The 25,861-nt window shown below is 48.2% G+C and overlaps 1 protein-coding gene and 1 long non-coding RNA gene across 4 annotated transcripts in view; one reads left to right on the top strand and one right to left on the bottom strand.

Annotated features, from left to right (window-relative positions):
• PIEZO1 (piezo type mechanosensitive ion channel component 1) overlaps positions 1-1,822 on the bottom strand; it is a 203,736-nt gene extending 201,914 nt beyond the window's left edge. For all 3 annotated transcript variants that reach the window (XM_029608624.1, XM_029608626.1, XM_029608625.1), the window contains exon 1: positions 1,691-1,822. In XM_029608624.1, coding sequence (XP_029464484.1) covers positions 1,691-1,754 — 64 coding nt within the window. In that variant the 5' untranslated portion in view covers positions 1,755-1,822. The remainder of the gene's footprint in view (positions 1-1,690) is intronic.
• Positions 1,823-2,286: 464 nt separating this feature from the next.
• Positions 2,287-25,391, top strand: LOC115095229. The gene is made up of 5 exons (XR_003857726.1): positions 2,287-2,761; positions 23,206-23,498; positions 24,007-24,078; positions 24,262-24,363; positions 24,889-25,391. It is a non-coding gene; the product is annotated as an uncharacterized LOC115095229 (long non-coding RNA).
• The last annotated feature ends 470 nt before the right edge of the window (positions 25,392-25,861 follow it).

The following is a 25,861-nucleotide window of genomic DNA, read 5'->3' as shown; positions in this document are numbered from 1 at the left end:
CATCCACACAACCCCTCTGATCTGCTCACTCACTTCTACCCTCCCACATCTCTTCACTCACTTGCCACCCCATCCTTCCGATCTCCTCACTCACTCTTGCTCTTCCCTGAACTCTCTCCTCTCCCTCCCCCAGTGTACTCATCTGGGGCAGAGAGGAAACCAGAAGCAATAGGGCTGACAGGCATTCACCCTATGTGTCTTCGACCTTGGCTGTTCTCCCTGCCTTAATTGGACTGGGAAACTGCACAAAAATCAAACCCATGTGGCAGCTCCAACACTCTGTGCTCTGCTTCCTGCAGGAGCTGAGGGCCAGAAATGATCTCTGTGCCACCACTGGCTCTGCTCCATTTCCACAGGGAAAGGGAACGGATTTTACACTGCCAGCTCTGGGTCCTAGAAAAAAAAAAGATGGCAGGATATTGTGCTGGGTCATTTTGGCAGAAATTAAGACCTAGGTGTCGGACACAAAAGGGCACTGAATTTAGCAGGAGTTTGAAGGATGTGAGCAACCGCACAGGGTTGAAGCCTTCACAGCTGGCCATAGCGCTCACTTGTACTAATTCAACCCTTTTGAGAGTCCTTTGGTCTTCTGCACAGCGTCCACCTCAGGATCACCCCCCCCCCCCCCCCCCCTCTCTTCCTGTTCCCTACAGGACAGGGGAAACAACAAAAAGAGGGTACAGGGGGAGCTGGATTAGGGGGCAGAGCCCTGCATGCTGCCTGGAATGGAATCCCCTCCGCTCTGCCTCAAATCTGAGGAGGAGGAGGAGTGCAAGAACCGAGGAGCTGCAGGCAGTTCCCCCACCCTGGGTCCCTCACCGGTGTGACATTAACCCCCAGCCCTCCCGACAGAAAACGAACAGCCAAGACACCTGCGCGAGTTAGCTGATAATTCCAGTTTCAGGTTCAACACTGGGGGCCAGATCTGGGTAATCATCTACCTGGGTACACAGAGACATCCGCCAATGTTCCCCTCCTTAAAGTTTGGGAAGGGCACAGCTCCCCCTGGGGAAACCCCTTTCCGAGGCCAGCTGGAAAGGGGGGGGGGGGAGGGGTGTACGATCAGGTTTCACTGTGCAGAATTACACCAGAGCGGTGCCTTCCTGGCCCACACCCTGCCCCCTCTGCTCTTCTAGCAGCAAGACTGACAGCATAACCGGACAGAGCAGCTCCGTGCACCCCACCGAAAGGGGACTGCAGGCAGGCAGGCAGGCAGGGCCCCCCCCCCCCCCAGAGGGGCAGGAGTACTCCCCTGCCGAGTCAGCTCAGGTCCCTCGCCCTGTCACTTAACCCGGGAAAAGCTCGGTCCCGGGGAGGGGAGGGGAGGGGGGGTACTCTCTCATGCCATAAGGGGGAAGGAGCATATTAGTGCATTTTTTATTAGCTCAGTTTCCCCGATTCCCCCCTCTAACTAGCCGTGGCTACCTTTCCCCGGGTCTGCTTAGCGCACTGCCCTCCTGACTTATTACAGACGCTGCGCGGTAAAACGGATTCAGAAGATATGCAGCCTCGTCGCTTCCTACAACTCGGCTCTCGAGTCCTGCCCCGGGGGAAGCGAGAGCACGTGAGCTGCGCTACCAGAGGTGGCAGAGGCGGGTGGGTGCCCAGCACAGAGCCCTCCTTCACACCCTCCCCCCCTCCGCTGCGCTCCGCTCCCACTGCCGGAGAGCCCGGCCAGGAGGTCACTTACCGGCCAGGAGAGAGAGGGGCAAGAGCAGCCAGTGGCAGAAAGCAGCGAGCACCTGCAGCTCCATGATCCGGATCCGACTCCCGAAGCGCTCAAGTGGCAATCAGTGCCGGCCCCGCCATGCCCGAAGGTGCCCGGCGCCTTCACCGTCTCCTCCAGGCGGGCAGGGCATCTCTCGAGTCGGTGCCGAACTTCTTGCAGGCACCGGCGCCCCTGCCCGGATCCCGCTCTGCAGTCTCCTCCCTTCCCTGCCGGCTCCACCCCTCCCCCGGGGGCTGCTGCTGGACCCACGCGGGACCAGCCTAGATCGGCGCCCACACGTGGCTACCAGTGGCCGCCGCGAGGTCGCCCAAAGGCAGCAGGGGAGAGAGCCCGGGAGTGGCGGAGGGTGCTCCGGCGGCGGCGGCTTCTTTCCTTCTCCTCTCTGTATGTGGGTGCCCGGGTCTGGGCACTGCCGGTGCCAGTCCGCTTCCGCTGGGACTCCGGCCCGCCTCCTTTACCACCTCCAGTCGCTCGCGCGCGGTTTCAATTCGGATCAAACGCCGCCCTCTAGCGGTGAGCACCGGGCGCAGCTGCTTACGTGCAGGCGGGGGCCGTGGAAAAAAAATGTTCCCAGGAGGAGAGTGACCCCCCCCCCCCTACCCTCACGAGACGGTCCGAGAAGAGACGAGCTGTGCAGAGAAAGTTGAAGGCACTCGCACCCCCGGACCTTCCCTACCATAGCGCTGTACGGTTATTCACGAGGACTTTCATTTATTATGGAAACTTGTTACAATCCATAAGGCAGTGAGCAGGGTGAATCAGGCATGAAGATTTAAAGGCAGCATGAAAAAGGTTGGGATTTTAGGCCGGGGGGCACCGAGGTGGAAAGCGAGGAAAAGGGCACAGATGAGCAGCGATCACATAGACGAGGAGAAGGGCGGAGCCGATGAAGTGGAATCAAAGACGTTTGGGGGCTGAGTTTATCCGCATAACTCCGTGTGGCACGTGGCAATATCTAAAAGAAGGGCGATGGCTTCACCTCCTGTATACTTGGGCTATGAGAGAGAGGATACGTGCTTTGTAGTTTGGTCGGTAAGTAACAGTCTCCCCCTTACACGCTGCTTTGCTAACTCAGATTTTTTTTATTGTGGACTCTGTTTAACCCTACTGGGGAATTAATCTTAACTTTCTGATATCAAAGGAGTTAGGTTATTGAGAAATGTTTAACCGATTGGGAGATAAATCCCCAGATGCTAAGGTCTCTCCATTTTGGCCTTTCAGACTCGGTTGGAACAGCCTGGGCTCCGGGCTTAATTTTTTTACCTTTTGCAGCAGGGGCTTGGATGGACCCAGGCACACAGGCCTAACCCATAGCGGAGAGGAGTCTTGATATGAAATCTAGCTCATGTGACCATTAAAAGAAATAGATGGCAGAATTTTCAGACATAAATCAATTAGCACATGTTACCATTTTCTTGATTAAACTATAACTGACCCGCGGGCTCTTTATGATGCACATCGGGCTAGCAAAAAAAAAAAAAAAAAAAAAAAAAGGTCACGGCATGAAAGGGGCTCTGGAACGGCATCGGAAAACATCTGGAGAATGCGTGGAAGGCGGCAATGGAAATCCTGGGAGAAGCAGAGAGGATCACTGGCCCTGGAGGGAAGGAAAGGGAAAAGCCAGAGAGCCAACTGGGCCGGGGACAGAAACGGGTCAGAAGAGAGGGGCCTTGGTCCTTATCTGCCATCAGATTCTGGGTTTCACAATGGCTTCTCTTTCTAACCCTACCCCCTCTCTCCCACCTCAGCCAGGCTTTCTGGCACAGCTGGAGGTCTCAAATGACCCTTGCAAGATCCTGTTAGCTGTTGCATTAAAAACTGATTCCCTCTGAATTCTTTTGTCATGTTGGAGTCTCAGTGATGCTGCGGGGATGGGACAAACTTTTCCTGCCCCTTCCCCCTCCCCCTACTTTTCTGACCCAGGAATGAAGGAGCTAGCCCTTGGCATTCTCGCATGGACTTCACCCATCTGTTTATAATTTATGTAAGTCTGTTGACTGGGAAAACCAGATTAAATCAAAAGACTTGTTTTCAACTGAGCCTGGGGAGGAACATATTAACACATGGAACATATTAAAAGTGAAACAATAGAATAATCACCACGAAAAAAAATGACACTAATCACTGGTCACAGCATTTCACTTCTGTTACGTTTGTGTCTGTTTTACGGTAGGAATGCCTCCTGCCCCCAGATGCCCAGTGTCTGTGTGGATGCCATGAATGACAGGTGATTTCAGAGGGTGTATGATTATACTCCGGCAAATGTTTACCCCCATGCTGTTTGCTGTTCAGAAGTCTTACCATATGTCCATAATTACTGTGTAATGTCACAGCTGTTGCAATTTTGTGGATAGGACAAAGTGAAATTTAAATCTAAAATATCTGATAAATCATAAAAATTAGGCCTCTAAGGGATCCTACTGATTCTCTTCCCAAGAGCCTATGCCTGCATACACAGCATATTCCACTCTAGGTTTAAAATGCTCTCTCTGGTTGTATTTTAAAAGGAACGGAGTAGGCTTGCACAGAAATAAAAAGTTTGTTTTGGTTTATTTTTTTTGTCCGGGGGGGGGGGATTTTTATTTTTTCATTTTGTGTAATTTTTTTTTGTTTTTTTGATTGTTCATTTTCTGAACCGAAAAAAACATTAAAAACAAAAAAAGAAACCAAAACAGGCCTTCAGAAGGTCCTCTGACCCCCCCCCCCCCACTCGTGGCCAGTACAAGGGTCTGAAGTGCCCTAAGTGGAGGTCACATGATTTCTCTCTCTCTCTCTCATGAGAGGTCTAGAACGGGTAGATGTGAATCGGTTATTTACTCTTTCAGATAGTAGAAGGACTAGGGGACACTCCATGAAGTTAGCATGGGGCACATTTAAAACTAATCGGAGAAAGTTCTTTTTTACTCAACGCACAATTAAACTCTGGAATTTGTTGCCAGAGAATGTGGTTCGTGCAGGTAGTATAGCTGTGTTTAAAAAAGGATTGGATAAGTTCTTGGAGGAGAAGTCCATTACCTGCTATTAGGTTCACTTAGAGAATAGCCACTGCCATTAGCAATGGTTACATGGAATAGACTTAGTTTTTGGGTACTTGCCAGGTTCTTATGGCCTGGATTGGCCACTGTTGGAAACAGGATGCTGGGCTTGATGGACCCTTGGTCTGACCCAGTATGGCATTTTCTTATGTTCTTATGTTCTTATGTTCTCTCTCCTGATGCCACCATTGCGAAACTCACGACTGCCACAACTACCTCACCACAGACTTCCCCAGCTCATCGGTTCCTCTTCTCCCCCCTCTTCTGGCACCCTAGGCAATTGCCTACTCTGCCTAGTGCTTCCTCTAGTCCTGCCGCCACCCCTCACAAGGGATGGATTTAGGTGTAAGAGTCTGTTACAGGATATCAGAAGGCTGTTGTCTTCTAAATGAGATTCAGCAGAGCTGGAAGGCAGGACATCTTAACAAGCCTGCTGCCCCTAAATATTTCCCACCCTAAGCATAGGCATAATGAGTGCCTTTTGACAAATCCAAGTTGGCTGTTGCCCCAAGAAAGACCATGATGTGGGCCAATCCAGCTGGGCTGAGCCAGGGCCTCCTTGGGCTCCTCCGAACCCTTTCCACAAAACAAAACATGAAGCCCATGGCCCCGATAGAAAAGGCAGGGCCTCCCTGGAACCCAGGGCAGGTGGAAGCATTAGGTGAGGTAGGCATTGGCCTAGGGCACTGGAAGTGGGCTGGGAGCAGAATAGCCAGTAAGGTGGCAGTTTTGAAAGGACGGATGAGATGAGAAGTGGCATAGCTGAGGCACGGAGCTGGAGAGCATTTTCCATTCTTGGGTTTGCATTTCTCTGAGGAGCTGGGATAGTTTGTCATGTACGGTGAGAGAAAGTTACATGATGTCATCACCGCCTGGGCCGGGTCCCGACACCGGGGCCTCAGCCCGGACACGGGCTCAATGCCGCAACCCAGCCCGGAGGCCAGGTCCCGATGCCAGGACCGACGGGGCCTCGGCCAGGAGGCTGGGTCCCAATAGCTTGGCCTTGATCCAGGGTCAGGCCCAGGCCTGGGAGCCTCTTCTTGGTCCTCTTCCTTCTTCAAAACTTGCAAGCCAAACAACGCCATCCGCTGGGGTCGCGCCGGAGTTAACTCCCATCGCATTCACCCCCAACGGACGGCGCCATTTTGATGCACAGCAGTACAATTGTACATTAAAATGGCACCATCCGCTGGGGTAAATGCGTAGGAGCTAACTCCGGCGCCACCCCAGCGGATGCAATCATTGTGCTGCAGGCCGAAGAAAGAAGAGGACACTTGAAGAGGATCTGTCAGGCCTGGGCTCCGAGGTCTGGGCCTGACCCTGGGCTAAGGCCCAGGCTTTGGGACCCAACCTCCTGGCCAAGGCCCCGGCGTCAGGACCCGGCCTCCGGGTCTGGCCGTAGCGTCAGGTCTGGGTCCAGGCCAAGCTGTGGCATAGGGGCCTGGGTATTGGCACCAGCCTAGGTGTCGGGCCTAGAGTTAAGCCGAAGCCTTGGCCTATGAAGCCCAAGGCTCCAGCCTAGTTCGAGATGGCGGACCAGATAAGTGGGGGCCGGGGGAGGGATCCTGGCCTGGCGTTTTTCCAGGAGGGCGGGAGGGAGGGCTCTTTTTTTTTTTTTTTTCAACTGCTTGATATAGTTTTGTTTTTTTTTTTCCATGAATGAAATGAATCAGGCAATCCACGAACTGAAATTTATGGGGAAAAATACCTCCTGAAACGAAAACGAACCGAAAAATGAAAACACATTTTTTTTCTCCCTGCACATCCCTACCGCCCTATGGGGAGAGGCTCCTTGCGTGATGTCATTTTGGCGCATATCTCCATGCAGCTAGTGCCATTTCTAAATGTGCTAGCCATAAGGGAGGTGCAAAAGGCATCGCTCTGGCCCTTTACATCATAGGAACCCCTTGGAAGGGGGCAAGTGAGGGCTGGGAAAGAGGTCCCCAGCCTAGCACATGGATCTTTGGGGGGGGGGGGGGGTAGGTGGAAGAGGCCTGGGGAGGCTTAGTTGGGCCCTGGGCTCGATTTTTACCTTGCAGCACATGGTTGGATGGAACCAGGGAGGCCCCAGCTGGGCCCAGCTTAGTCCAGCTGCATTGTTGTAGGCTCTGGGGCTTTCTTGAGGGGGTGGTCAGAGGCCTCTCAGAAACTCGTTTTGTTTTTTTGTGACTTTTTTTTTTTTTTTTTTACATTAATAAATATTACCCAAAAACTTTGGGGTATTTTCAGGCAAGGCCACATTCAGTTCATTTCATTTGGAATGAAGCAAAAATAGCCTCATGCATCCTGTTTTACCCATTCAGATAAAACAAATGCACATCTCTACAGAGGAGAAAGAATTGATGAAATGCATAAATAAATATGTGGCCCTAGTTTCTTTCTGTGGTACAAAAATTTGCACATGGATTTAATAACATTCATTGATTTAATTTCTGTATAAAGTGAATCACTGAACAATTCAGAATGTTTTCCCTACAAGAAATTAGAAAAGAAACGATCAACTGGTGCCCAATGGAAGGACAACTTTAAACATGTTCAGTGTCACCCAATGACAGGACAGCTTTAAAAATGCATGATGACATCACAACGTGCTCTGACTTCCCAAGATTTCAACTGAACTGCACTGATCTATTTCCCGATAGGAAGTGTCAGTAGCAGATGAAAAGTGTGAGGACGGGGGTGGGGGGTCCTCCGCTACCTGCAACACACATGAGAATGAAATTGAACAAATGGTTCAAAGGTTATTAGGGAGGAACAGAGAGACAGATTTAGGGGTGGGGAGTGAGAGACACGATGATCTTATAAAGCCACGTTCCCTATGGGAAACTAGGCGACAAGGCTAAAAGGTTGACCACTGCGAGTTAAGTTTAGGACACAGAACAAAGGGGCATTAAAACCCAATGCAGTAAAATCCATTTCTGTGAAACAGTCACATGAAAATCTTGGATCAGTGGCTTGGCAGCAAATGAAACAGTAGCAATCCCAACAAAAGCCAGCTGTTTGTTTGAAAGAGAAGAGGGGGAAGGCTGACTGCTGGGAGGAGGTGGTGGAGAGGAAGTGAAAGCTGATTTAAGTGGATAAGATGGCCACGGGACCGAGATACGCAGCAGCTGCTTCTTGTCGGGGTACTAAAAGTCCCTGTCCTGTCTCCCTCCCCTCCCCCCCCCCCCCCCCCCCATCCTGGTTGGGCCTGAGCTCCAGGGATAAAATTGCCACCAGGGCTCAAGTTGCATGTGAGGAATGCTGAGTGGCTGGGGCTGGGTGCCAAGGACTCGGAAGAGTGAGTGGCGAAGCAGCTGCCATCACTCTTCCTCGGACGTGGACCCTCCCATGTAAATACTGGCTTGTAATGATTTTATAATGAGAAAAGACCAACAGTATTTGTCACGGCTGGTGGGGCGGGAGAAGGGGGGGGTAATACCCGAGCCAGGGAGTATTAACTAACAGTTTCTTACAATGGTCAAGTGTGACAACCGTCCTCAACAGACATAGTGGCGTCGCCGTTGCCAGGGATTACCCGTTGTGCCACTGGGTTCAGCTGTGCCGATAGAGGGAGCCCGGCGTGCAGGGGCTCAGAGTGCAGTGAAGAAGACGGCTAGCTGACTAGCCGGTTCCAGCAGCTGGCACGCGTCATCGCAGAACTCGGAAAACCTTGCTGGTCCCATGCTAGGTGTGGTGTAAGATGGAATTGCTGGCTCATGTACTACTAACAGTTAACATTAATAAGACTCCCAGATTAAGTTGTTATGTATGCAGCAGGAGGAGGCACTCATGTGTGGATTGTTCAGATTGCTCGGGGTTTGGTTCCTGTCTTTCATCTTTGTTGGTTTTTGGGTTTTGTTTTTGTTTTTTTTTTTTTGCAGCTCCTGAGGTATTTAATCAAAGTTCGTCAATAGCTGCCGGCGTCACTTAATACCTACAAGTACCCAAAGGTAATCCACTTTGAAGTGCCGGAAAAGAGGAATATAAATCAAATAAATAATACAAATGAAAGGAATATTCTGCACCCATATTTCTGGGGACAAGGATGGGGATTCTGCTGCTGTTGATGTGCAGTTATTGATCGGCAAGTCCAGCATGATCATCCAGCAGTATGAGGGTAAGGACGTGCTTAGAAAAGAAAGCAGCAGATTCACCTGCAGGTATGGCCTCTTTTAGTGACCTTCAGGAATTTGATGCAGGACAGCCCCATGCCTGAGAAACTCTTTCAGTCTGAAGCAAATAAGACAGATCTCTGAACAGAAATGAATTGTTCTGTTGACTGTGGGGGCAAAAACCCATATGCTGTCACACGTTCCTTGGTCTCTCCAGCCTTGCCAAACACTAAGCCATATGCAGAGATCATAGTGTTGCCAAAGGCCCATTCCTCACCTGTGACATTCATCATAGTGCAAAGGTTTCACTTCCGCAAGCGGAATCAGTGTTGTGATGAGGGCCGTGCTACCTCTATGGCTGAGCTGCACAGAATCTCGGAGCATTGCAAAATTTGGCGAATCCTGAAACAACGTACTTCATGACCATCTAGGCTGTGGGATCCAGAATGCAGTACATCAGCACTGCTGAGCCAAAGCTGACCTTTGCAACTGCACAGGAAAAGGCTTTGGCAGCTGCGATAATGCTGCAGTATCTGAAAGAAATCCAAGTTACAGCGACCGATGTGGACATTGTCAGCCACAATAAGAGAGGCCCTCGGCGGCTGACCCGAGAGGCTGTGCTTCCAAACTTGCGTATTAGCTGCGGAGGATGGCATCACCACTCTGTAAGCAGACTGAATGGGGCGGTGCATCATTCTTTAAAAAAGAAAGGTCACTCTGAACGAGTTTGCAAATGAAAAGTCAGGGGTGGGAAGCATAGGGGAACAGCGAGGATCCAGAGTCACAAACGTGTTCCAAACAGACTGGGAAACTCTCACATCCAGACTGTGCAGAGCGTGGAGTGCCATAATTCTGAAGTGTTAATAATAGTCCATATCAATAGTCGTGAATGGAAAACGGAGGTTGATGCTGGATCTGGGCTGTCACTGACAAGTGAAGACCCTCTCAAGGAGTTGTTTCCTACTCACAGTCCTCCCAAGTTGTCCATCCTGCAGTGCAGCCTCCACGATTACAATGGGCAGAACGTGGAGCTCGCAAGGAAGGCTGTGTTGTAAGTGCTTGCCGCGGCCCGGACTGGTTCACACCTTTCAACTGAAGGCCCTCAGATCGAGGCGGAGCTCCAGCATCTCCTAGCATAAAGTATCCTAGAACCAATTGCACACACAAAATGGGCCACACCCATCGTAGCAGTGCTCAAGCCAACTGGAGAGGTGCGTATCTATGGAGATCGTGAGCACGCTGTGCACGAGGCGCTTAAAGATCACTCGCAGCCTGGGCCTGCTTTTAAACAACCACTCGCTGTGCTTGCTGAAGGGAAGATCTTTGCAAAACCTGAGCCTGCAGAATCTACCGTGCGGCTGAGGAAGCTTTCTGAGTTAAATGTCTCCAGTTCGGAGTCACACCAGGCATCTTTCATTGCTGCTTGGAATTGTAGGTGCTGAACCGTAATTTGATGATGTCTTGGCCATGGGAGCATAAGAGAATGAGTTCTCTGGGCAACTTAGGGAAATACACCAATTAGAAAAGTCAGGCATTCGAGTGAAGAAAGATAAATGTGAAACTGGGACTACCTGTGACACATTTTTGGGGTATTGCACGGATGCTGCCGGAGTTCATCCAACAGAAGAGAGGGTAAGGACGATCCATGATGCCTCTGAAGATGAGCGGAATTCATTTTTAAGAATGCTCAACGTCTACCGTATATTTCTTTCCACACAAGGTGGCACTTGCTGAAGCACTGCCTAGCCATGGAAGTGGGCCCACCAAGATGCTTTTCAGAATGTTAGAAAACATTTGCTATTTGTTTTTAAAGTTAATAAATCCATTCTCAGTTGGCGTAACTGGCAAGCTCATGATGAGAGGGACTGCTGGTCAGTTGGTACACGATGGAAGTTTGGTGTCTTTTGACGGTCTGAGACAAGTTCTGACTCTTCCCGTTCATTGGTATTATAGATGGGTACAGCTACGTCACTGTATTACTTTTAGTGGTGTGTCCTTACTTGACTTGGCAGAGGAATCTAAATTACATCATTTGTGTGGTGGTGTTTTGGATTCTACTAAACAGGCGGTGAGTTTTTATAACCTGATGAAGAGAGGATCCCAGTACACGTTATTTGGGAATGGAAAAGGTGTGGGAAAGGGAGATTTTAATGGGATTTGAAGAGAAGCAATGGTCCTTTTTTTGGAACGAATCTACGAGGGTTTCCCTGTCTGCCTCTATCACTCAGTCCCTATTTTTTTTTTTTACACCGCATTGTGCTGAGAGGTGAGGGTGATGGTAAATGTTGGCCCTGTAAGTTAGAAAGAGGTACATTTTCATAATCTGTTATTATATTGTTCGTCATTACAACCATTCTGGTCCTCTATACGGGAGTGAATATGTTCTATCCTTCCTGTTCAGGAAGATCTGACCTTTCGGGTGGCAGTTTGGAAATCTGTGGGTTTATTGGAGTCACTGCCACACTGGGAGAATGTATTGTTAGATTTCTTATTCTCAGTTGCCTGCATCTGATCATACTTCATTGGAAGGACAATGCTGTGTTACGTATGAATATGTGGAGGAATGTGCATCTCGGTTTCATAAATATGAGTTAGTAGCAGTTGGAAAGACTGGGCATTTAGTTAAGACACAGTTTGAGCTGCTATGCACCGATATATTTCTTTTTTTTTTTTAATTCTTTATTTATCAATTTTCCACACATACAATTACAAACTTATTGCATGCATTGAAATAACAATGGGTGGTTATCCTACAGAATCTTTTAAATTTATTCATTCAACAAGAAAAAAAAAACATAAGTATTTTTTAACCACCCCATTAAATTATCAATCAAATTGGAGGGTTTGTAGTTTCTACATTTGGGAGATTTCAAACAAAATAAAATTAACAAGCAAACCTATAGCATATTCCATACCTTTTTCTTTTTTCCTAACTGGAAACCGGGGAAGAGGTAGGCAATCTCATCTGATCTAGGAAATGTTTCAGTTGGTCAGGAGCAAAAAAGATAAACACATCCTCTTGTCTTTTTAACATACATTTACAAGGGAAACGGAGTACAAATGAAAACCCCAACGATAACACCTCCTGGCGATATGCTAAAAAAGCTTTCCGCCGCAATTGGGTGGAGGATGCCAAATCAGGAAAAAATTTTATAGATTTCTCTAAATAAGTAATTGGGTATTTATTAAAGTATTTTTTTCATTATTATATTTACGTCAGCAGTGGAATAGAAGGTTTCTAACATTGTTCCCCAGTTTATTACATTTGCGGAAGAGTCCTCCAAAAAGTTAGAGAGGTCTCCCTGAAACATCTAATCTGGGTTTCTCATTTCTAATGGGGAGGAAATAACAATTATTTATAGTAGGAGATTGCTCCAAGGTAAAAACCAAGTTGTTCAACCATAAACTTTTTTAAGGTAATTAGGGGTTCTTCCCCTACTATTCTAGGAAAATTTAAAAATCTTAGGTTACCTTTTGGTATTATTTTCCAGCATTTCTAATCACCTACTCATTGCTTCCCTATCTTTTTCTACTGCTGCGTTAAACTCTAAGGACTTCCTCTCCTGGTTTTCTAAATACTTTATTCTATCATTGGTTTCTTTAATCTGACTTTGAATTGTAAGATATTCCTGTTGACTCTTCTCATGTAGTAAATCCATCTTCCCTTCCAAATTCTTAATATTTATCGTCATGCTTGCCATCATATCCCACAGTGTGTCCATAGTTACCAGCGTAGGGCGGGTCAGGATTCCTGTTAACTGGGTATTAGGCAAAAGATTTCTTTCTCCATTACCTGGGGTTGCCAAAGACAATCTCTCATCTTCCCCTACTAGACTTGGAGGGGTAGCTAGATTGTCATTTCTTTCATCTGGGCTATTAATGCGGGATTGAAGATTACCCGCAATAAGACCAGAGTCTTTGTTGTCATTCACAGTTTGTCCAGGAACACTTTCCCTCATCCTTTGAACTGGCGGTAGCTGGTATTTGGGCTTAGGGAAGCCTCTTCTGCCAGCACAGGGGGTCCTCTCTGACTCCCAGGCACATCAAATTCCTCGGCGCCCTTATCTTGTAGTATAGGTGAGACCATAAAGTTAATTATCTCCTGTTGTAAAAGGGATGATGTAGGGAGGGCAGGAAAAACTCTGATCCAGCCTTTACGTTTAGGAGGCATAATAATTTTAAATAAGTACAAGAGATTCCTAGCTTCTTCTCAGATATGCTAAATCACAATTAAAGAGAAACTGATGATCCCGAGAGAGAGGGGTGTGGAACGAAAAAAAGAAAAAGATCTTACTTATTCTGATGACATCTTCTGGCAAAGCCCGCTGTCTGCGCGCGCGGCTTCAGCGGCGCACCGGCTCTGCAGTGCGCCCCAAGACAGCTGTTCTTATTGCTGCTTCCGGTCCCGCCTCCTTCCTCGCCCGCCGGCGTCACAGGTCACTTCAGCTGGTCATCGGGCAAGACTTACTCCGCGGCCAGCAACAGATGGTAAAATGTTGTGTTCCTCCTTCCTCCTCTCTCTCGCCCTTGGGTTCAGGAGCGCAGGAGGGCTTTTCTTATTGCCGCTTCCGGTCCCGCCTCCTTTCTCGCCCGCCGGCGTCACAGGTCAGTTCAGCTGGTCGTCGGGCAAGACTTAAACTCCGCGGCCAGCAACAGATGGTAAAATGCCTTGTTCCTCCTTCCTCCTCTCTCTCACCCTCCACCGATATATTTCTAATGTTACCTGAACTGTTTATTGTGCCACCTTGATGGTTTCTTGTTCTGTTTTTCTTTATCAATAAAAAGTCTGAATTTTTAAAAAAAAAAAGAAAACTTCTGCTATCAGATTCTGTGGGCCATTTGCTATGATGCCCGGAGGCCTCATCATATGGTGTTGGGTTGTGCTGAGCTAAGCTTCACCAGTTGGCATGGAGGTACCGATTGCCTATTATGCTCAGACCCTGCCATCATCTAAACAGAATTAAATGCTCAGATTGACAGAGAGATGCTTACTTTGGTAACTGGAGCTAAAAAGGTGCCATAACTCTGATGGACGTATTCAGCAACTCTTGCGTTTGGTGACTCACGGGCTCCTCCTGCGAACCGCCGCACTTACCTCAACTGCTGGACCCCTGCTGTCTCATCCCGATGCTGGGCTGCCCTTCCAAAATACGGCGAGAAGCTGTACCGCGGTAGGACGCCACTCTCTTCGGGTTGGCAGGATGCCGCTGACACTGCTGGGCCCCACTCCCCTTAGGGTGTGTTCACGCCGACCTCAGGATATTTAAAGGGCCAGCAGCGGGAAGACTCCAGAGGTGCCCTCTGATGACATCATCCTTTCTGAAAAATAAAAGGCTTCTGCAGACTCCTCTCCAGTGCCTCAGTAATAGGTCGACTAATCCGGTAGAAGTGCTTTGCCACAGCGTGTTCCTGCATTCTTGCTCATTGTTCCTGTGCGCCTGATCTTGTTCCTGAATTCCTGGTTTCTTGTCCTGTCTCCTTGGTTCCTGTTTGGCAGTTCTGGTCTGTGTCTCCTGAGTTCTTCATCTTTGTCATCCTTCGTCTTCTGTCTTCAGTGTCTTCTCCACCCTCTGTGCTGTTCCTTGCCTTCCTGCCTGCTCTCCATCCCTTGTCTACCTTGGACGGATCTCTGGTTTGACTTCGGCTTGCTTACTTGACTCCGCTTGCCACTGACCACTGCCTGGACCTGACTCTGATTGGACTCTGCCTGCCACCAACCACTGCCTGAACCACGTCTCTGCTTGCCAGCCCAGACCAGTGCCTGCTGATATTTGTTCGGCCCTGAACCCTGCCCAAGTACCTGTCTTCCTCAGCAGATCTTCACCTCATCTGCAGAGACCTAACCGAAATCCTGCCAGCCCCAGCAACTGAGGGCTCAACTTAAGGGGAACAAGAGTTGTATAGGCGAAGCTCCAGTTGGGCCTCTGCCGAAGCCAGCTCTGCCAGCCGACGGTGGGGTCCTTCAGGGTTCCTCCCTGCAGGTTGTGTCAACTCCACTTTGGCCCAAGGGTCCAAAGATGTAACAGCAAGACGTCAAGCAAATAAGTTGTCCAGCTAACAGTTGGATAACTTAACCTGCATATACAGGGGGATAAACATCTTGCTGAATATCCCTGATTAAAGTTATCCAGCTAACTATACCTGGATAACTTTCAACCTTACCAGCTAGATTTTGAATATAACCAGGCCCGGCGCAACCGGGTGTGTGTACTGTGCATTTGCACAGGGCGGCACACCTGGGGAGGGGGGGGTGGACTGGCGGCAGCAGGAGAGGCTGCGGGGCTACAGGTAGAGCTCAACCTGCTGGCAGCTGAAGAAGAAGAGAGGCTGCAGGCCGCCGGTGGAGCTCAACCCGCCAGCAGGTGAAGAAGAAGAGAGGCCGCCGGCTGAGTTCAACCCACTGGCATCTGAAGGAGAGGCTCATATTTTTATTTGTGTGCACGCGCACCCACGCATAACTTCCACTCTACCCCCCCCCCCCCCCACCCCAAGCAAGAAGGCCATTGGGCCATGGTGAAGTTTATCCCACCACGGCCAGATGACAACAGGAGGTCCACGGGGCCAAGGTGGAGCTCATCCCATCACGGCGGATTACAACAGGAGGCCCTGTATGTATATGTGTGAGCTTCTATATGTGTGTCTGTGAGAGCCTATGTGTTTGTGTCTGTGTGAGAACCTATGTGTGTGTGTCTCTGTGAGCACATATGTGTGTGTGAAAGCCTATGTGTGTGTTTGTGTGTGTTTTTATGAATGTGTCTGTGAGAGCCTGTGTGCTTGTGAAAGTTTGTGTGCCTGTGAGAGCCTATATGTCACATATAGGCTCTCACAGGCACACACAAACACACACAAAAATACTATATCTGTGAGGGAGAAGGAGCCTGTGTATGTTAGAGAGAGAGTGTGTGAGAGAATGAATGTGTTATTGTGCGTGTGTGTGAGAGAGAAGATGAAATTTGTACGGCCCTACTTTCCCCACTCCATGATGATCTTAGGGTGACTGGAAATCAAAAGATCCCAGGTATGGATTTTTAAAACCTTATTAGTTTTAATTATTGGATGTAATTTGATGTTTCTGCTCTTTTGAAATATTTAAATTTTTTTGGGGGGGAGGGAAATAGAACATTTTTTAATTCCCTGTACGTACCCGGATCATTCCAGACCATGGGTTGAGCCTCCTGTCCAGCAGATGGAGACAGACCAAAACTGAAAGGGTATCCTATATCAGGACAGAGCCTACCCTGCAGCCCTTCAGTATTTGTCTGTCTCCAGCAGATGCCAAACAGCTCACCCTGCGGTTCCCTGTTAGTTTGCCCTTTCCCTATGGGGTTTCTTTTTCTCTTTCGTGGGGCAAGCTCAAGCAAGTACTCCTATAAATTATAAGTGTAAAATAAAAAAAAAAACGTTTTCTTCAGGTTTTTCCTTTTCTTCTGTGTTAGGGAGACAGATCTGTCTCCCTCGCTCTTGGGGGGCCTAGGGGGGCTTGCCCCTTGGCTTGGTCAGCCTAGGCTCCCTTCCCAGTGACCTTGCTAGTGAGGGGCGATACTGGTGGTGCCAGTCACTCCCCCTTAGCCTCCTGCCTTAACCGAGAAGTTTAATCCCTCGGGTATTCTGTCAGGGAGGTGTCATTCCCCTGATTAAATACAAAAAAAAAATTATATATATATATATATATATATATATAAAGGAATAACCAGGCAGGCAGGAGCGGGAGAGTGCAGGGTTCGATCGCTGCACTTCTCCCCAGGGGTTTTTCTTCATCAGCTGTTTACTGCTGCCTCGCGGCAGCTTTTCTGCCTTCATGCCGCGTTTCAATGTGTGCCTGGCTTGTGGAGAGCCGCCCCCCCCCCCTGGCTCTCCCGCAATAATTTGTGTTCCGGCTGCTTGCTGGGTAGGGAGGGCCCCTCCTCGGCAGCGCCGAAGAATTTAGCTCGGGGACGCGCTCCCCAACGCATGGCCAGGCCGTTCCCGACCCAGCAAACCGCGGGAACGGCAGCCATTTTGGGTGTCAGGATCGATGCCGATTCAGAGCTACAGGATGACGAGGACCCTGATTCTCAGGTATTACCCCCCCCGATTTGAGCCCGGTGCGCGCTCAGGGGGATGGTCCGGACCACCCCCACCTCGGAAAAATTTTCTCGACCCCGATTTTCTTCAGAGTTTGTTCTTCTAATGCACAAATCTTATTTAGCCAGCCTGCAGAAAGGATGAGGACCCTCCCATGGGTCCCCTTCCCCCGAAGATCCCTCGCGTATCTGCTCCGCTACCCCCGGTGGTATCAGAGGCGCCAGATTCCGTCCGAGTATGGGTTGTCCCGGGGGCACTCCTCTCCCGGGATCCGGACCAGGATTTTTCTATACCTGCTCCTCCCCTGGAGGGGGATGATGCCCGAGTATTCCGTCTCTTTTAGCGGGAAGAGCTCGAACCACTCATTCCTTTTATCCTGCAGGAATTGGGAATTGATGCCCCTCCAGAGGACATGGTGACAGCAGTGATGCCGGCAAACGTCCTGGTGGGGCTTAGGGCTCTTTCGCATACGTTTCCTTTCCATCCCATGCATAAATTACTTCTTTTACGGGAATGGGAAGCTCCAGAGATGGGTCTCTGAGTCAGTAGGGCTATGGACAAGCTCTATCCGCTCCCTGAAGATTGCCTGGACATGCTGAATATTCCTAAAGTGGATTCTTTTGTATCCGCGGTCACCAAGCATAACGATCCCGGTGGAGGGTGCCACAGCTCTGAAGGAATCCAAGACCGCAAGCTTGAATTTTTCCTTAAGCGGATCTTTGAGATCTTAGCCTTGGGAGTCAGGGCGACGATCTGCAGCAGTCTCATTCAGCGGGCAAGTCTTAGGTGGGTCCAACAATTACTCAGCACCCAGGACCTCCTATCTGCGGAGGCTGAGCAGGCGGAGCATTTAGAAGGCGCCATTGCATATGGCGCGGATGCCCTCTATGACTTGCTTCACCTCCAGGCCAAGGCAATGGTCTCCGCGATGTCGGCCAGATGCTTCCTTTGGCTGTGTAACTGGTCTGCGGACTCTTCTTCCAAGGCCCAGCTGGGCACGCTCCCCCTTCAAGGGTAAGTTGCTTTTTGAAGAGGACCTAGAACAGCTTATTACATCCTTGGGTGAGAACAAGGTCCATAAGCTGCCAGAGGATCGTCCTAAACAATCTTAAGTCGTTCTTCCCGACATGTTCCCGCTTCTGGGGACAACGCCGGTACAACATCAGGGTGCAAGGTTCTTTCCCAAGAGGGACCACTTCCCGGTTGCAGTCCTGGTCTCATTCCTTTTGGGGCCGCCATGCCTTCAGAGAGGGTAATCGGCAACATCAGGCCATCAAGTCGGCTACCCAATGAGATCCGGCCGGTCCATTCCTCCGTGCGAAACTTAGGTGGACGTCTCTCTCTGTTTCGCGAGGAATGGGCCAAAATTACGTCGGATCAGTGGGTCCTCGAGGTGATAGAACACGGGTACGCATTAGAATTTGCCAGGGACCTGCCAGATCTCTATCTCGTTTCTCCTTGTGGCAGACTAAAGCGGCCTGCTGTCTGTCAGACCCTCGACAGGCCCCAGCTTCTTGGAGCGATAGTCCCGGTGCCAGTAGAGGAGCAAGACGCCTGCCAGTATTCCATCTACTTCGTTGTACCCAAAAAGGATGATTCCTTTCATCCAATCTTGGACCTTAAGAGGGTCAACCATGCCCTCAGGGTACCCCATTTTCGAATGGAGACCCTGAGGGCAGTGATAGCGGCGGTTCGTCCAGGCGAATATCTGGCCTCCCTCGACCTGACAGAGGCTTATCTCCACATCCCGATTCAACGAGAGCATCAGCGGTATCTCCATTTCAACATCCTGGACCAACACTTTCAGTTCCGAGCTCTGCCCTTTGGCCTCGCCACTGCTTCCTGCACGTTTACCAAGGTCATAGTGGTCGTGGTGGCCGCACTTCACCGAGAAGGAATCCTAGTACACCATTATCTGGACGATTGCCTCGTGCAGGCCAAGTCACTCTCTGCAGGCTAACCATCGACAGGGTCCTTGCTCTCCTCACCTCACTCGGCTGGATAATCAATTTCCCCAAGAGCAATCTCCAGCTTTCCCAGGTCTTGGAATTCCTGGGAGCTCGCTTCGACACACGAGTCGGCAAAGTGTTTCTCCCGGATGTTCGGGTGCTCAAGCTCATCGATCAAGTGAACAATCTTCTTTCTCTCCCGCTTCCCAAGTGGGATTATCTGCAAGTTCTGGGGACTATGGCCTCCAGTATCGACATGGTCCCCTGGGCCTTTGTGCATATGCGACCATTACAGAAAGCCAGTGTCCGAACAGTTCCAGGTGACTCTACCACTCTCTGAGTCTACCATCACAGACATACAATGGTGGCTGTCGCTGGCGCATCGCTTGAAGGGGATGCCTTTGCTGACTTTGCAGTGGGTCATAGTCACGACGGATGCCAGTCTCTCCGGGTGGGGAGCGGTCTGTCAGTTCCAGACGACACAGGGTTACTGGTCCCCAGCACAGTCACGTTGGCACATCAATCGTCTGGAAGCTCTTGCAGTGCTCCTGGCCCTCAAGGCTTTTCTGCCGCTAATCCGCTGCAAGGCGGTGCGCATCCTCTCAGACAACTCCACCACAGTAGCCTATATCAATTGTCAGGGGGGTACCAGGAGTCGTCTGGTGGCACTGGAGGCCAGCAAGCTCTTTGCTTGGGCAGAATGGCACCTGGATTGTCTAGTGGCCTCCCATATAGCAGGCAAGGAGAAGGTAGAAACTGACTTCCTCAGTTGTTAACGCCTCGATCCCAGTGAGTGGGAGTTGTCCGATGGAGCGATGGATCTGATTGTTCACAGGTGGGGTCCTCCTCACCTGGACCTGATGGCCACCTTGAATAACGCAATGGCTCCCAGATTCTTCAGTCTTTGGAGTGAAGGAAGGAGTGGATGCTCTAGTCCTCCCTTGGCCTTGTGACGTTCTCCTCTACGTGTTTCCTCCGTGGCATCTAGTGGGAAGAATTCTCAGATGAATAGAGCTCCACCGGGGGCTGGTAATTCTCGGAGCACCCGAGTGGCCCCTCAGACCGTGGTTCATGGATCTGGTAAATCTGGTGACGGATGGTCCTCTTCGCCTTGGCCATCTCCCCTGCCTCTTTCGGCAGGGTCCCGTATTTTTCAACCAGGTGGATCACTTCTGTCTAACGGCATGCCTTTTGAACGGCGAAGATTGAGGAAAAAGGGCTATAAAGAAGAAGTGATATCCACTCTGCTTCAGGCTTTTAAGCAGTCTACCTCTCTAGCCTATGTCCGCGTTTGGAAAATTTTTGAAAATTCCTGTGCGGAATCAGGTGCCTCAGCTCGTTCGCCATTGGTTTCTGTGATTCTCTCGTTCCTTCAGAAGGGCCTCTCCAAGGGTCTTTCATTCAGTTCGTTGCATGTTCGAGTCTCCGCTCTCGGTTCCCTCTTGGGCACCATCGAAGGTCATGTGGTGGCCTCTCACCCAGATGTCATCTGTTTCCTCAAGGGCGCCAAGCATTTGAAGCCACCCGTCCGGGCCACTTGTCCTTCGTGGAGTCTTAACTTAGTTCTTCGGGCTCTGTGTGCTGCGCCATTTGACACTCAAAACAGTTTTCCTGGTTTCTATCTGCTCCGCTAGACGGGTGTCGGAGATTCAAGCGTTATCCTTTCAGGAGCCTTTTCTGCGTTTCTCTGATTTGGGAGTATTTCTCAGGACCGTACCTTCTTTCTTGCCGAAGGTTGTTTCTTCCTTTCATGTCAATCAGTCAGTAGAGCTTCCCGTATTCTCTCCTGAGGATATAGCGGGCCCCGTGTGATCGTCGCCGCCTTGATGTGAAACGCGTTTTACTCCGTTACCTTCAGGTTACCAATTACTTCCGTGTCTCTGACCATCTCTTCGTCCTGTGGAGTGGTCCAAATAGAAATAACAAAGCCTCTAAGACTACGATCACTTGATGGTTGAAGGAGGCGATTTCCTTGGCCTATATCTGTCAGGGCCGGGCAGTTCCAGAGGGCCTGAAGGCGCATTCCTTGCGTTCTCAAGCTACGTCCTGGGCGGAGAGTCAAGCGGTCTCTCCGCAGGAAATATGCAGGGCCGCTACGTGGAAATCCCTGCATACCTTTGCTCATCATTATCGCCTGGATGTACAGGTACCAGTGTTCGGTTCCTTTGGGCGACAGGTTCTTCGAGAGGGACTGTCTCGGTCCCACCCTTTGTAGGGAAGCTTTGGTACATCCCATGGTCTGGACTGATCCGGGTACGTACAGGGAAAGAAAAATTAGTTCTTACCTGTTAATTTTCGTTCCTGTAGTACCACAGATCAGTCCAGATGCCCTCCCGTGTTTTGCTTGGTCTATCCGCTCAAACTACTTTCTGTTTTCTCCTTCTTTTAGGAGTGTCTCTGCATAGCTCTCTTGAATTCTCATTGAAGGCACCAGAAGCATCTTTTACGATGATCAGGGATAGTCATGCAAGAGCGATTAGTTACACAGTTCATGCAATTGTTCTATTGTTTGATTGTTCAACGACTTTAATAGTTATATTATTACTTGCTTGACTTTATGCCTTTTGCTGCTTTGACAATGGTTATACTGAAGGGCTGCAGGGGAGGCTCTGTCCTGATATAGGATACCCTTTCAGTTTTGGTCTGTCTCCATCTGCTGGACAGGAGGCTTAACCCACGGTCTGGACTGATCCGTGGTACTACAGGAACGAAAATTAACACATAAGAACTAATTTTCCTTTATTGTATTTTTTATTTTTTTTTAATTCTTTATTTTCAATTTTTGAAATGTACCAGGAATAAATCCTATACAGAAAACTCAGTCAATAAAGAAAAAATAAACAGATACCATTAATTACTTACATATTTCATCCCTTATGAATTACTGACATTTAAATTATAAGAAAAAGTATGGCAATTAGGGTCAGAAAGGAGCAAATATTCATCAGTAAATAATAATACAATATACATTGGTATTGATAGGCTCGCCGGGTATACTACATCCTCATTTCTTTTTCTAGACTGGGCCTGGTGGGATTACAGTAGGGGAACGTCCAGCCAGGAACGCTTTCAATTGTTCAGGTTCTTGAAAAACATAATTTACATTAAGGTATCTAATGCAAGCCTTGCATGGGTATTTTAGTTCGAACTTTGCTTCCAATTTAAGAACCTCGGGCCGCATCAACAGAAATTCCTTTCTAAGTGTCTGTGTAGCTTTGATAACATCTGGAAATATCCATACAGGACTAGAGATGTGCTTCGGTTTTAGGTATCGGGTCTGGCTTCGGTCGGCTGCTTTGTGCAAAAATTTAGTTTTTTCACGGGTTGTTTTTTTTTTTTCGACGAACGGAGTTAGTGCGCACTAACGGGCATACTGCGCACTCTCTCAGAGTTAGTGCTCACTATCTCAGAGTTAGTGCGCACTAACAAAAAGTGCAACTTAAAAGTTAAAACGTATCAATTTATGAGGAGTTCGTTAGCTAGAGCTATGGTTCTGGGTTCCCACTGGTTCACTCCACCTTGAAGACAGCCAATGGGAATGTAGAACCATTACTTTAACTCATCCGGAGGTAGTGCGCACTAACGTGGGTTAGCATGCTCTGTGGGGTCCCCAGGGGCCATTTTGCTTCTACTACATGCACTAACAATTTAACAAATCTACACACACACAGCAGAAGCGCAGTGCATGTATAGCATACTAAGGCAGCAGACTCAGACTGCCTCATTTTTGTACCACTGTAAGTACTAGTACTAGTATAAGGTTTTGTTTTAGTTTTTCTACAGTATTATATATAGTTATACTTTACTAGTTACTTAGTATAGTTATATAGTTAGTTATAGTTATTTTAATTCATGCACTTTTCTTTCGGTAAAGTAGCATAAAATTAGGGGAAATTAAAAGTTTAACCCACAAAGTACTTCATTTTATTTTATGCTAGTTTAGTGAAAAAAAAAAGTTTAACACAGTGTCACCAGTGGGGGGGGGGGGGGGGGGGGGAGATGGTGAAGGGTTAGACAGCTCCCTCCCTGCATTACTAGTACTGATATCGAGAGGCTGGCTTCACAGACGGGGGGAGCTGCCTGACCCTCACTCCTCCCCTCCCCCATGTCCCAGCCAGTGAATGGTGTGTGGGTGAGGGGGGGGGAGGATGGTGAAGGGTAAGACAGCTCCCTCCCTGCATTACTAGTACTGATACCGAGAGGCTGGCTTCACAGACCGGGGGGGGGGGGGGAGCTGCCTAGCCCCTCCCTGCAGTAGTGTGTGAGCTTCTGAACAAACAGCTGTCCTATAGCACATACTTTCTTTCATCTTCTTTTTTATTTTCTCATGGTAGGATGGAACGTGAAAGGGAGTCTGGCGAGGACAGGGAGAGGGAGTCCGACTCCTCCCCACCGTCCTCTTCCAAGGTGGCAGCTGCCAAAAAAGACAGATCCAGGAAGCCCCGCTTTACCCGGGATGACGTGGACCTCCTGGCTCGGCTCATCCTCCTCGATGAGAGGAACCTCTACACCCCCCCAGGCAGCAGGCCTAACCTGGAAAGGGAGACTGCTGCCTGAGCCTCTCTCCAGGAGGAGTTTTGCCGGCGGGCCTCCTACCCTCGTGAGGTTGAAGCCCTCAAGAAGAAAGGTGAGAAATAATAATGTTGGTCATATTATTTAATTATAAATTATATATATTATTTTGTCATTGAAAATTGAATAGAGTATGATAGTAAAACTAGCTACAGTAGCTAGTAGCATAGAGTGAGCTATATAATTATAAAGTAATAACTACTATAAGTAATAAGTTATAATTTTAAGTAAATATATTTTAAAAGAACAGAAATACTAGTAGCTAGCTAGCTACTAGTGTACCACCCTTACCCTATACTATACTATTATTAATACTTAATAACTAGACTACAAAGGAAATAAAATTATCTGTGGTATATTATTGATATTTATATTTATCGTTTTGAAATGGTGGTATGTGGGATTTTGAATGCCACATTGAAATATAAATTAAATAGTATTTTGTTATTACTAACTTTTCTATGTTGCATAAAAAATAATCTAGTAGCTCAAGGCAAAACATGGGCATGTTGTAATAATTAATCAATGTTATTCTTTTTCCTGTATATTCCTCTAATTCTCAGGTAGCCATTTGCGACTGCACGAGGGTAGGTGGCTCGAGGAGGTCCGCTGAACCTTGACCCGTCCCTTGCCTGGTAGGTTGTTTTCAGAATACTACACAAGAACACATTACACAAATATTATTCAATTAATTGTAATGGAATTTGTGTTTAATTATGTTTGTTTACTATAACAGTGAATGAATCCTTGTGTCTGATCTCATTCTTGTTTTTAAAATTTTAACTGTTGTTCTCTGAATTTTGATCTGTCTTGTACAGAATCACACCCAGGCAGGGACGAGGCGGGGCTTCCTGGGCCTAGCAGGAGGCAGAGCTGCCACCAGAGGAGGACGGAGGCACCAGCGAGGGCTAGTGGTCTAGGTAATAATATTTCTTGGCCAGTACAGTAGTATATTATCTGAGGCTGAAAAACAAAATATTTTTTTTTTATATCAGTCAGTTATAGTGGCTGGCGAATGTGGGGATGTGTGTATTTATTTATTTATTTGTATATATTAAATGACACTGAGTGGCCATGAGAGTAAACTAAAGAATGGAAGGAGAAAGAAAAGAAGAGATTTGTTTGTAGTGTACTCCTACCATCATATTCTGTCTAACCTGAGAGTGACTCCATTATTTCTACTTCCAATCCTTCAAATTATGTATTATCTCTAATCTATGTTGATTGATTTGATATCCCTCCGCTCTCCCCCTCCCTCCTTCTCCCCTGCGATGGACTCCTCATTTTTCTATAACCCTCAAGGTTAATAAACTAAGGGGTAGATTATTTTATAAACTTGCTCGCACGCATCCAGTATTTGCTTATTTATTTGCCATATATGACTATGTATGTAATGTATTGTTCTGTGTCTCATGTTGAATTTTTTTTTTTACATTTCTTTACAGGACAAGAGGAACAACCAGCAGCAGCAGCCCAGTGGCCAAGCACCAGCACCACTACTGCCGTACTTCCTCCCGGATCTCCTCCTAGCTATAAATGCTGGCACAGTTTTCAAAGCTGGAGGAGATCCTGCAGGAAGTACGGCAGTTCAAGGCGAAATATGATGCCGACTTCATGATGTTGCAACAGAAGGTCACAGAAGTGCAGGAGAGTGTCAGCAATGTGGAGAGGAGGTTGTCAGCCCTGAAGGGAGACCCTTCAGGAGCAGAGGGAAATGGCTTCTCCTCCTCACGAGATGCTTCATGAGGAGGAGATGCCAGTTCCCTCTGCTCCAGAGCAGGCTCCTCCGGGGTCGGCATCCTCCTCTCCACATGAGTCTGACCCTGCTGCAACATCATGAAGTCAAGGCGGCATATTTCGCCTTGGCCTGGGCTCCTCCACAGATTTTTTTTTTTTTAATAGAAAATAAAAAAATATATTTTTTTTTATTTTAGTTAAATTTGTTAAAATAAATTATATAGTATATACGTTATTGAAAATGTTTGTTCTTTTTTATATATTATTTCTGAGTTATTTAATAATTAATTATTCCAAAATTAAATAGTATGGTACTACTAAAGTACAGAGAGCAGACATGTACGGATATACGTCTATTATAATCCAACAAATTTCAGTGTTTTTGTACTAGTATCTAAGTGTATAGCACTCAGTCGGTCATACACTTCCATAAAACATTCAGTCTGGTTGAATTAGCACAAGTTGTATACTTGTGAGCAGTAGTGCCAACGTCAAGGCTTCAACCATGGCTACTGACCATTCACACATCTTTCAACCTGGCCAATGCAACGTTGTGCAGTGTGCACTGTGCAGCACTCAAGCTACTGCAATGACTCACACGATGCCAAAAATTGCTGCATGACCAAGACAGCCATTTGAAGCAGAAAATGTAATGCTTGTGATACTAAAGTAGGAGTAAGA

This window comes from Rhinatrema bivittatum, chromosome 7 (assembly GCF_901001135.1).
Source record: "Rhinatrema bivittatum chromosome 7, aRhiBiv1.1, whole genome shotgun sequence".
In the NCBI taxonomy this organism is placed as follows: domain Eukaryota; kingdom Metazoa; phylum Chordata; class Amphibia; order Gymnophiona; family Rhinatrematidae; genus Rhinatrema; species Rhinatrema bivittatum.
Note: the sequence above shows the minus strand (reverse complement) of the source record. Positions and strands in the feature narration are given on the sequence as shown.